This window comes from Mastomys coucha, unplaced genomic scaffold (assembly GCF_008632895.1).
Source record: "Mastomys coucha isolate ucsf_1 unplaced genomic scaffold, UCSF_Mcou_1 pScaffold3, whole genome shotgun sequence".
Taxonomy (NCBI): Eukaryota; Metazoa; Chordata; class Mammalia; order Rodentia; family Muridae; genus Mastomys; species Mastomys coucha.
In genome coordinates this window covers 71466907-71478868 of record NW_022196909.1, presented here as the reverse complement: position 1 = coordinate 71478868, position 11962 = coordinate 71466907, and the positions used below count along the sequence as shown (strand labels likewise).

Genomic DNA, 11962 nt, shown 5'->3' with positions numbered 1-11962 from the left:
CTAACCTGCCACCACCATCCCCCACCCCCTGCCACCCAACCCTTCTGACCCCACTCACCCACTCGGGTTCCCCCGCTGGGACCCTCCCCGGCTACTCGGTGACCAGAAGAGCTGGGGACCAGAGCCAGCTGGAGCGTGCCGAGGACCAAGGCTGGTGTTGCCCCTTATAACCCGCCTGGACCCTCCTTTCAGGTCGGTAATTTGGGGCGGGGGTCCCTCCGGGCCTGTCCGTCCTATGGGCTCTGTGCCCACCTTATTTCCTAATGTGCACCTGAAGCCTGCAGCCAAAGGGTGGAGGAACAAAGTGGGTGGGCAACTGCCCAGAAATGGGCAGAACACAGCATCAGCCATCACGCCCACTGGCTGGGAGTGTGCATGGAGGGATGAGAGCTACCTCCTGCCTGCAGCACCTCCCCTGCATACTCTGGCAAACCAACCCACTTCCCACAGGACATAGAAACCAACCAAGAGCCGTAAAGGCCAGTGGGCAACAGTTCTTGGATGCCCCAGACACCTTTGCAGCTGATGGGAGCTGACATTTAACTGATTGTGGCTGGTCATTCACCTGATAGGGGCTGGCCACATCAGAACCAATGACCATTAAAATGACATGTGGTCCCATCCAGTATTTAATGAATGCAGTCAGCTCTGGATGGAAACTGCATATTCAGGTCATCTGTAGCTTCAGTGTTTTGAAAGCTGAGGTCACTTTCACACAGCAGCACAGTTGGGTCAGATATGAGCAAGGCCTGTAGAACCAGATACCTGGTCCTCAGTGACCAAGTGAGTGGTGTAAGCTTTGGGCTCTGTCCACACATTGCACTAGTGACCTCAGGGTATAACGAGTGACAACTGCAAGGAAGGCTCAGCTGGGGCCCACGGCTCACATGACCAAGGGTCTTCATTCTCTGCATCCCCCAGTAAAGACACACATTTGAAAGAACTGAGATGGTGAAAAAGGGACACTCTGCTGTCATTTCTGCTTGCCTGTGGTTGGGAGAGTGGCAGGCGTGGCTTTGAGGTTGGCAACTCCTCATTCTCCTTGCCTCCTCACCTCTCTGGCTGGCTGTCTCCTCTGCTGCAGACTGGGCTTGTTAGGAGAGATCAAAGGAGGCAGCTCTGGAGCTCAGACCTCCAGTCACAGACAGCTTTAAAGTAATGCCTCTGAGCCATTGGGCAGAGACTCAGGCCTGTTGTCCCAGCATTCAGGAAGTTGAGGCTAGACCATTACAATGAGTTGGAGGCCAGCCTGGGCTACAGAGCAAGGCCCTGTCTCAACAGATAGCTGCTGATTGATTGATTGAGATAGAAGATAGACAGTGGCTGCTGTGGACGAGATGGCAGAGATGAGTGTCTGAGAGGGAACCAGTTGAGTCTTTTGTCATGGAGGGTATTGGTGGAGGGCTAGACAACAGTGTTGGCACCGCACTGACTGTGCTGGACATGGACCTGGGCTCTGTCCACTCAGAGCCTGTTCCCTGCAGGTCACTGGATAGTCTGTACTTTCATATAAGGAGCCTTGGATCCCAGGCCGGGGGGTCTTAGCCTCTGGGTTCTAGTAAACAGTGCCCTGAGCAAGTTTCAGGGGTATCTAGAGAGATTGTGTTCGGGGTCTGGGTTGGTCTGTCCTGAGGATGCCCTCTCGGGGGTTTTACCCCTTGGGTGCCTTGCTGCCTAGCCAAGGCCCTTGGTTGCTGGGTGGCGAGGTCAGATGCTGTGCTCTGCTGGCAGGGAGGGGTCCGGGCATATCCCTGGGACAGCCACAGCCCTCCTCTGTTCAGACCCCGATTTTCAACCTCACGCCCATTCCATGTTTCTCTTCTTGCTTTGAGTGTTGGTTCCTTTCAGGGTGCTTTTGTTTGGTCTTTAAATTTCTGGTTTTTGCTTTTTTATTTTTTATTTTTTTTTAATTTGTCGCCTCCCCCAACCCCTCCTGGTTTTGGTTTGGACGTCAGATGCCGTTTTCTGTCCTTGATTAATTAGCCTCCACACTCATTCCCACTCATTCTGTTTCCATGACAATGCAGCTTCAGCATCTCCCCTCCCCCCCCCCCAGCCTCGCTGTGGATGCTGGCAGCAGGTGGCTGGCTGGACCCTGGTGCTGCCTCCCCTGCTCCTCGCCCTCCACCCAGCCCTGTTGGAATTGTACTCCCATCTCTGCCCCACATCCCCTCCAGCCTGCAAGGGCTCATATTTTCCCTACTCCTCCCCTCCATCCTCTGTCCTCCATGACTCTGGACTTTTTGTGGGGCTACGTTTTCCGAAGGGCTCCAGCCTGCAGACTTTCATTCCCAGTGGCTCCCCTGTCCCTGTCTTCTATGACTTCCCCCTGGATTCAGGGAACAGCTTGAGGTGTCCACTTAGAGACACCAGTCTGGAAGGAATGGGCAAGGGCTGGCTTCTCCATCTTTGAGGCCCCTTCAATAGAGCAGATGAGCCTTTAACAAGCAATTACTGCCTGCACACCTAGGACTGTGTGACAGGCATGGCTGTGGCCATACTGTGGCCTCTCATGTTGACTTTAACAAGCAGTTACTGCCTGCACACCTAGGACTGTGTGACAGGCATGGCTATGGCCATAATGTGGCCTCTCGTGTTGACTCAACCTGTCAGACAGTGTTCACCTACCCAAGGCCGTGCTCTTGACCCTCCGTCTTCACCTACCCAAGGCCATGCTCTTGCCCCGTAGCTTCTTAGGGCTCTGGTTTCTCGTCATATGGAGCCTCACCCCTGGGAAGGCTACTCTTTGAGGCTCAGGTCACCATGAGTGTCCCATGCCCACCCCCTGCTTCTGAAAACGGAGCCCTGGAAATGTCCTGCTGCCTTCCTAGCCCACAAGGCCCCTGCAGAAGGTGGCATCCATCCCCACCCACTAAGGAGCACAGCAAACATGCCCCTGCCCCCAACGCTCTAGCTCTTCCGCTCCTTACTGTTAATAATTCTCAATTATGAATTGTTATTGAATATCCTACTTATGGTTCTGCCAGGGCTGATGTGGCAATGTGTCCAGTCACATTGCATCACATCTGCTAGAGTACATGCAGCACTGAGGTGGGCCCTTCCCATCTGCTGTCTCTCTGTCCCTGTCCCATCTCTCTTCTCTCTCTCCTCTCTTCTCTCTCTCTCCCCCATCTCTCCATCTCTGCTCTCTCCACCATACTGAGACCAATACTCTCATAAGCACCTCTTTCTCCCTCCTCCTTTCTTCCCTCCCTCTCCCCTTCTCTCTCTCCCCCCTCTCTCTCTCTGAATCTTTTCTGCATGATGTTTGTGATTTTTAAGAGCTGCATCTATTGATGGAAACTTGTCCAATCCGACAGAAGCTTTTAGAAGGGTTTCTAACACCCTAAAACCACAAAAATTTCATTAGCATTTCTCATCTTTCCCTTGGGGGTTTGGATCCGGAGGCCATGGAGTTCCTTGGTCCTTCCACCTCCCGGGCTCCTATCTTTTATGATCGGTTCTGTCATCATTTCCCAGGAGGGTGGCAAGTTGCATTCCTACAGCACAACCTCTTTGTGTATGCCCAACCCCAGCCCTCGGCACCAGAGCCTTTAGAACCTGTCATGGGAGTTGCCCTTCTCAGGAGCCTACAGAGGGGCTGCCCACTGGAGCCATGTCTGTCCACAAAGATGAGAAACTGCTGATAAATTTTTGTGTGTACTTCCATGCTGCGACCAGCGTCCGCTGGCCGGGGAACCCTTTGCTATGAGAGCGCTTCGTGTCTCACTCTTGGTAGATCTATACTGTTTGTGAAGTTCCCGCCTTTGAAGTTTCCTTTGTGTTTTTATGATTTGTTTGGTTTGATTTTTTTTTTTTTTTTTTTTTTTTTTTTTTTTGGTTCTGTTTTCATTTGGGGGAATGAATGATCTGGGGGCTGTAATGGCCCTGTTTATATTTAAATGGCTTTCTACCCTTTTCCCTCTTTTTTTCTTTTTCTTCCTCATCCTGTCCATTCCCCACTCCTGCCAAAACCGCCGCCTGCCCCCCCCAGTCCGCCGTGTGGCCCCCCGCTTCTCCATCCTGCCCATGAGCCACGAGATCATGCCCGGTGGGAATGTGAATATCACTTGTGTGGCCGTGGGCTCACCCATGCCCTACGTGAAATGGATGCAGGGGGCCGAGGACCTGACGCCTGAGGATGACATGCCAGTGGGTCGGAATGTTCTAGAACTCACGGATGTCAAGGACTCAGCTAACTATACTTGTGTGGCCATGTCCAGCCTGGGTGTGATCGAGGCCGTGGCTCAGATCACTGTAAAATGTAAGTCAGGTTCACAAGAGGGATGGGGAGGGAATGGACGGGACACATCCCTGACCCTGGTGCAGGCATAGGCAGAGCTAGGGAGAAGTGGGTGTAGCCAACTAGAACAGTGGTTCTCAACCTGTTGGTTCTCAGCCTGTTGGAGTTTGAATGACTCTTTTACAGGCATAGCCTAAGACCATCAGGAAACACAGATGTCTACATTACTATTCTCAACAGTAGCAAAAGTTACAGTTACATTGCTGACGATAACTTTGGCTAGGGGTGGGGGGTCACCACAACATGAGGAACTGAGTTAAAGGGTTGCAGGGTTAGAAAGGCTGAGAATAGCTGAGCTAGAGACTGTGGGTCAGATGCTGGGGATGGTAGCTCATGTCTATGGTCCCCATACTTTGGAAACTGAGGCAGGAGGATCAGGGATTTGGGGTCAGCTTGGGCTACACAGCAAGCATTGAGACCCCAGGGTGAAGCTCTCTGTTTCCCAGCAGGGTCATGTCCAGGGAGGGAGGGAGTTTGGTGGGAAGTCTAAAATTTAAACAAGTAATTCAGTGGGATGACGGCAGCCTGTGTCAAGGCCCTAGGGCTCAGGGAAGGGTACTGCTCCTGGCTTGAGTTCCATATGAGAATCCAAGACCAAGCTTTAGGAGGAGGACCCATAAGCTCTGGCCCTCCACATACTCAGATGAAATGAAGTATTTGGAAGTAGCCTCACATTTCTCTTTGACAACTTGGAGGCTGTAAAATAGCACTGAACTCAAACACTGGGGAAGTGCACAGTGAGCCTCAGCTGTGGCTGACCAGTTGGTTGTCACTGCCAAGCCTTGCCCTCTGTGGGTATAACAGCTGGGTATAAAACTCAGGCTAATCTGATGGGGAAAACAGATGGGAATGAGAGGGTCACAGGTGACACTGCCTGTCCAGGAGAGGTGTGGAGGTGTGGAGAAAGCTAGTGGAGAGTGGCAGACAGATGGAAGATGGAAGCCCTATGTGGCTAAAAGAGTGAACCACAGACACAGGCCAGGGCTCCATAGACAGTTCCTAACAGCAGACACTGCTCCTTTGTAAATGTCTTCTGTTTCACAGAGTAGGGGCAGGAAAGAGCCCAGGATAGCCTGGAGTTTGCCATCTTCCTAATTCAGCCTCTGAAGTTCTGAGATGACAGATGAGCTCCATTGCACCTGCCTGAAAATACTGTTCTGGTGGCACATGCCTCAATACAAGGCCATCCTCAGCTACATAGTGAGTTCAAGACTAGTCTAGGCTACATGAGGCCTTGTATTTTTTTTAAGTAAATATTTTCAGCCCTAAGTTAACTTCTGGCTTGTACTGTGTTCACGCCTCTCTACCATGGTAGTGTAAAAATCAGTTGTTGACAGTGTCGTAGTTGTGTTCTAATAAAGCTTTTCTTAACAACTTTGACACTGAGTGATGGAACAAAATGAATGGGGTTATTAGAGCTGTGTATTTGCTGAGGAAACTGAGGCTGAAGTGAATGTGTGGTCTTGAGACACCCCACCTCCCTCCTGCAGCTCTCCCCAAAGCCCCTGGGACTCCTGTGGTGACGGAGAACACTGCTACCAGTATCACTGTCACATGGGACTCGGGCAACCCTGACCCTGTGTCCTACTACGTAATTGAGTATAAGTCCAAAAGCCAGGATGGGCCGTACCAGATCAAAGAAGACATCACCACCACACGCTACAGCATCGGAGGCCTGAGCCCCAATTCTGAGTATGAGATCTGGGTGTCAGCTGTCAACTCTATTGGCCAGGGCCCCCCCAGTGAGTCGGTGGTGACCCGCACAGGCGAGCAGGCACCAGCCAGCGCTCCCAGGAATGTTCAGGCCCGCATGCTCAGTACCACCACCATGATCGTGCAGTGGGAGGAGCCTGTGGAGCCCAATGGCCTGATCCGTGGCTACCGTGTCTACTACACCATGGAGCCAGAGCACCCAGTGGGCAACTGGCAGAAACACAATGTGGACGACAGTCTTCTGACCACTGTGGGCAGCCTGCTGGAGGATGAGACTTACACCGTGCGCGTGCTTGCCTTCACGTCGGTGGGCGATGGGCCACTGTCAGACCCCATCCAGGTCAAGACTCAGCAGGGAGGTGAGGTCTGGGGAGTAGGTCCTCACATGTCTGCCAGGGGTCGTTGTTCTAGAGTCAGAAAGGACAGTTATCCCAGCCAGTCTGAGCACTCGGCCTCCCATAGGCCAGCTCAGTTGTGCATCTGTTGTCTGCCAGCTAACCCCTTCCCTGTAGTCACTGGGAGTAGACACACACACACACACACACAGCCATTATGTCACTTCCTAGATAAGTGTGTACACCACAAGCTCCATCACTGGGGTAAGGGGAAGAGGCAAGCAATTGGTGTGAGTTTGAAGCTAGCCTGGGATACACAGTGAAACCTCATCAAAAGAAAAGAATTGGTGAGAATAAATGCCCAGCCCCCAGCTATTCCATTTGCCCTTTCCCTGCAGAGATTAGAGAGGGACAGGTGATTCCAGGGGATGGCCACCCACAAGCATACAAAGTGGCTGAGCAGCTGGAAGAGCCCTGAAGCATCCTGAGCTAGGCAGGCCACAGTGTCAGGAGCCTCGCTTGCAGTTGGAGCTCCCTTGAGGGGTGAGGTACCTTGTGAGGACACTGACTTTCCTCCACCTTGTCCGTCCCTCGTGTGTGCTTCTCCCCTAGTGCCTGGCCAGCCCATGAACTTGCGGGCCGAGGCCAAGTCAGAGACCAGCATTGGGCTCTCATGGAGTGCACCACGGCAGGAGAGTGTCATTAAGTATGAACTGCTCTTCCGGGAGGGCGACCGAGGCCGAGAGGTACCTGGGCTGGATGGGTGGCAGGGGATGAACTGGGTGGGGCCTGCCAGGCAGGCCCCCATGGCCTCTTGTCAATGCTGGCTTGTTACTCACCCCCACCTCCCCATCCTTTCCATCCATCCTCTCTGCCCACCTTGCCTCATTCTGCACATATCCCCTCTCTGCCTCCATCCATCACTGTCTCTATCTCTCCCTCTTTGTCTCTTTGTCCTTGTGTCTGTCCACCTGCTCCTGGCCCATCCATTCTCAGGTGGGGCGAACCTTCGACCCAACCACAGCCTTTGTGGTAGAGGACCTCAAGCCCAATACGGAGTATGCGTTCCGGCTGGCGGCGCGCTCGCCGCAGGGCCTGGGCGCCTTCACCGCGGTCGTGCGCCAGCGCACGCTGCAGGCCAGTACGTGTCTCTCGGCGCCTTATCCCTAGGGGAGGGGGGTGCAGTGACCACTAACCCAGCCTGAGCCCCTGGGCGGGGGCGCGGGGAGGGGGTGCTTCCCGCCTGGCCTGCCTCAGCCTTGGCCATGTCTGCCTGCTGTGCCTTAGTTTCCCCAGAGCAGGGTGGGTCTTCCCATGGGGATGAGACTGGCACAGAATGGCCGCTCAACCACTGGTTCCTTCCTTCTCTTCCTGGACCTGGGGCTAGTCCTGTCTCCAGGATTTCCCTGAGGGCCCCAGATGACCCCTGGGTGATCCTGGAGTGACCACTCTTATCAGGTCCCCTCAGCTCTTCTCAGCTCTGGAAGCCTAAGGACAGAGTTCCCACTGGCCCAATTATTAACTGAGAGACATCAGTTTTGGGGTCATGTGTGGCCCTTGATACAGCGTCCTCGTCCCTAAAGCAGCTTGCTGTGCCTGCCTGGCTCCTGTCACAGGTTTCTGTTTCTGGGGCACATGGTGGCCCCAATGTCCCCACCACCATTCCCACAACTCAGCTCAGCCCTCATGACCCTTTGGGGCTGCCTCACACCCTGCTTGCTCTGCTTAGCTTGGCCAGCATAGCCTCTGCCAGTATGGTTCCTTGCGCCTCCCCTACTCCCTCAGCTAGTCACCATGTAGCCATCAAACATGGTTCCAAAAGCAACTGTAGCTGGTGACCCTCACTCCCCATGTGTGAGAACACAGTGGGTCTCAAGTCCCTTAAGGGTGATGTAGACTTGCTTGAGCCAGGGTTTCTCTGAAGGCAAGGGCCACAGAGATCTGGTTCCCTGCCAGCCTTCCCACCCCCCACCCCCGCTGCTTCCTGCCCCATCCCCCACCCCAGCACTGAGCCCTAGGTGGCTCCAAGGTGGCGATTGTCAGGTGGAGGTCAGTGAGGGTGGCCTGTGGCCTGGGGCCACCGAGCGGCCGGTAAAGGTGGCCCACAGGTGAGTATCAGCCAGTCTCAAGCGACTCACAAACACAGCCCACCCTGTGTGTCCCTGCCTGCCCTGGGCAACACATGGCCCAGAGGAATCTCCAGATGACCCCAACTAGACATAACATGCGTGTCAAGCTTCATAGCACGTCCCATCCGAGACACCACGCAGGTTGGGCTGGATTGTGAGGTCGTGACCTCTAAGGTCACCCAGAAAGTGTCTTCGTCCCAGCCATGTGCGCTCCAGGGCGGCCCAGGACAGGGGGTTGGGGGGAGAGGGCTCCCCTTCTCACCCAAGACCCAGGGCCAAGCGTGTTCCCAGGGCTGTGGGCTCATTAGGCCCTGTCAAGGGTAGGTGCAGGTCTACCCGCTGGCCACTGCGGGTGTCCTCAGACCCCACCACCCCCACTGCCCAGGGAGCTGCAGAATGGCTCTCCTGGCGGCGTGGGTCACCAAGAGCTCATAGTCTTGTAGCCGGCGCCGTTCCCTCTCGTAAGAAAGTCTGTTAAGTTAGCGCTTGAAGGAGTGGAAGGTAGGTAAAGACCGGGCGTCTCTGTGAGGCGTCTGTCTGTCTGTCTGTCTTTCTTTTATGATTTTTTTTTCCATCATCGCCCCTGTCAATTTGCTTCTTGTTTTATTGTTTGGTTTGGTTTTATCACTTTACCTTCCTCCTGTTTCGCAGTGGAAGCTCCCTTCCAGCACATTCCCTGGTGGCTTATTTTGTTTCCATCACTCCTGCTTGACCCCCCCACCCCCACCCCCGGGCACTTTGGATTGGGGTGACTGGTCAAGAAATGGGCCCCAATCCATCCTGTGACTACTGTCCAGTTTCCAAGAAAGAGAGCTGGGAGAGCAACCATTCCCCGGGGCCCACAGCAGCCACTGTCTTTGAGTATGAAGCTGTAGTCGATTTTAGGTCCTAGCATGGAAAGTCAGGGAATGCACACAGTCAACATTGACAAGGTGCCAGACTCATAAGGGCATGGCAGGTTAGAGGACCAGGGTTGTAGTCCTGCCCAGCAAGCCAGGGCAGGTTGCCTGCAGGTGATGGGTCCTGGAGTGCTTTGTCTGCCACCCGCACAAGCCCAGGTCTATGGCCCCCCAGCTCAAGGCCAGACCACCCATAGCTGGTGGCCGAGCCTGAGGCCTGCTGTGTGCTCAGAGTGGGCTCCTGCTATTTCTGAGACTCCATTTCACTGCCTGCAAAGTGAGGTCCACCCCTGGCTTCCTAGGTGATTCGGAGTACTCTGGCACCTAGCAACAGCCAATCCCAACAGCCAGACCAATGAGCTTTGGAACTGGGTTTCCTCTCTGTGGCTTGAGACAGGGTTCAGCATCAATGACTGAGTGGCTGTGGGTCACATGTGGGAGCCTTCCCCATGTCCAGCAGGCAGGGCTGCAGAGAGCCAGTATCAGGACCCATTGCAAGCCCGAAAAGGAAAGTGGGTGCTGGGTACACCCATGTATTATCAGTAATTTCCATAGGCTAGCCTCTGGTCCATAGTAGGGCTATAAATGTTTCATAGGGCCTTTCATGTACACAGTAGACATACCATTGTGAGCAGAGTCCTGCTGTTTGGCCCAGCATAGAGTTGGTGCTCCTTAAATGTTGTTTGAAGTGCAAATGCAGATCAGGACATACATCATAAATGGAAGCCATTGGCCATTGGTGACAAGCTAAATGATGCCAGTGCACCGTAGGTCTCTAGATCACATAGGGCTCTGCAGTTGTGTAAGCCTCTTCAGATATAGTAAACACTTACTGCCACTTGCCATAAGGAAGTTGGCTTGGTGTTTGACACCCAGCAGGTGCTCGGATCTCTACCATAAGATTCCTGCAGCGCAGGGTTTATTCAGCACACAGTTCCTGCCAAGTGCCTGGCACCATGTACACACAGTATGGGCTCAGTTATGAGCACTGCAACCACTCTAGTGTCAGAGCATGACACCCGACACATAGTAGGTGCTTCATATATGAAATCTAGAACTCAATCTAATAAAGGTCCTACAACCTGGGCTGGCATGCCATGGGTACTTAAGCTAAAGCTACAAATAGCACGTGGCACGCAGCACTTGCCTAATCGATGAGAACTATTGTTTCCCAGGGTATAGTTGCCCATTACCCCGGCACAAGTAGGTATTTAGTATAGGAAGACAATTACTCCAATATCTGGCATACTGTGGGCATTTAATATGTGGAGGCTATTAGTCCAGTGCCTGCCTAGCACCAGTAGGTATTTAATGTGTGGAGAGTATTTTTAGTCAGTAAATCTCCTGATGTAGTACCTGACACACAGTAGGCACTTAATCTGCAGTCACTATCAGCCCAGTCAGTGCCTGGCATGTATGCAGTATGTGTTTAACATTCAAGGACTGTTGGTCCAGTACCTGGTATGTAGTGTTTGATGTATGGGTGCTTCTAGCCCAGTGCCAACACACAGTAGGTATTTAGTATACGTAGCCTATCAGCTTAATACCCTGCACACAGTAGGGCTTAATATGCAGGAACTGTTAGCCTAGTGTCTGAAGCATAGTATGTGCTTAATATGTGAATACTGTTAGCTCAATACCTAGCTCACAGTAGGTACTTAATATGTGTGTTCTTGATGCTCTGTAGAGTTCATAGTCCATTGCCTAACACATGGTAGGTATTTAAAATGTGGAGCCTTGTTCTTCAGTAGAACCCTAGCACAGTACTGGTGCACAGTAGGTGATTTAGTTTTTATAATCTGAGTTTCTTATATAGCCAATGGCATAATACCTAGCACATAGTAAGTGCTTACTATGTAAGAGCTTCTAGCTTGGTGCCCTGGCACACAATAGGTGCTCAGTATGCAGGAACTTTGCCCAGCACACAGTAGGTATCTCATAGGATGTGTCCAGTGCTAGTCTGGTTTTGCTACAGTAGGTGTCTGATGAATTAGCACCTCAATTTTTACCTTTTAAAACACCTGACATGTGGGCTTGGGGATTTAGCTCAGTGGTAGAATGCTGCAAACACAAGGCCCTGGGTTTGGTCCTCAGCTCTGAAAAAGGAAAAAAAAAAAAAAAAAAAAAAAAAAAAAAAAAAAAAAAAAAAAAAAAAAAAAAAAAAAAAAAAAAGACAAAATAACAAAACACCTGTCATGCTCACTGATACACATAAGCCCAAGAGCACAGTGTGTGGAGTTGGTTGTCGGGACTGTGGCTCAGCTATTCAGTAAATAGATGAACACTAAGCATATTTAATCACTATATTTTTTTTTTTACCCCGTATTACTGGGAAGTCTTCAGCACTATGCAAGGGCTCATGTTAGTTAGATGTTTAATGAATAGTATGCTGTTGGCTGAGACACCTTGTACATAGTAGGACTGTTTCCTGACTATAATCCTCTTTGCAAATACCCAGCACATAGTAGGCCTTCAACAGCACATTTCTCTAGCTTATTCTCTGAAGCCTTTGTCAGATAACTTGCACATAGTAGGTACCTGTATGTAGGGCTTCTCTTGTTCTCCCTGCTTGGCATGGTACCC

General features: G+C 52.2%; 1 protein-coding gene across 8 annotated transcripts in view; it reads left to right on the top strand.

Moving 5' to 3' along the window:
- Positions 1-11962, top strand: part of Ptprs (protein tyrosine phosphatase receptor type S) — a 65641-nt gene that overhangs the window by 37181 nt on the left and 16498 nt on the right. For all 8 annotated transcript variants that reach the window (XM_031348469.1, XM_031348474.1, XM_031348472.1 and 5 more), the window contains 4 exons: positions 3995-4264; positions 5794-6375; positions 6964-7097; positions 7348-7492. In XM_031348469.1, coding sequence (XP_031204329.1) covers positions 3995-4264; positions 5794-6375; positions 6964-7097; positions 7348-7492 — 1131 coding nt within the window. The remainder of the gene's footprint in view (positions 1-3994; positions 4265-5793; positions 6376-6963; positions 7098-7347; positions 7493-11962) is intronic.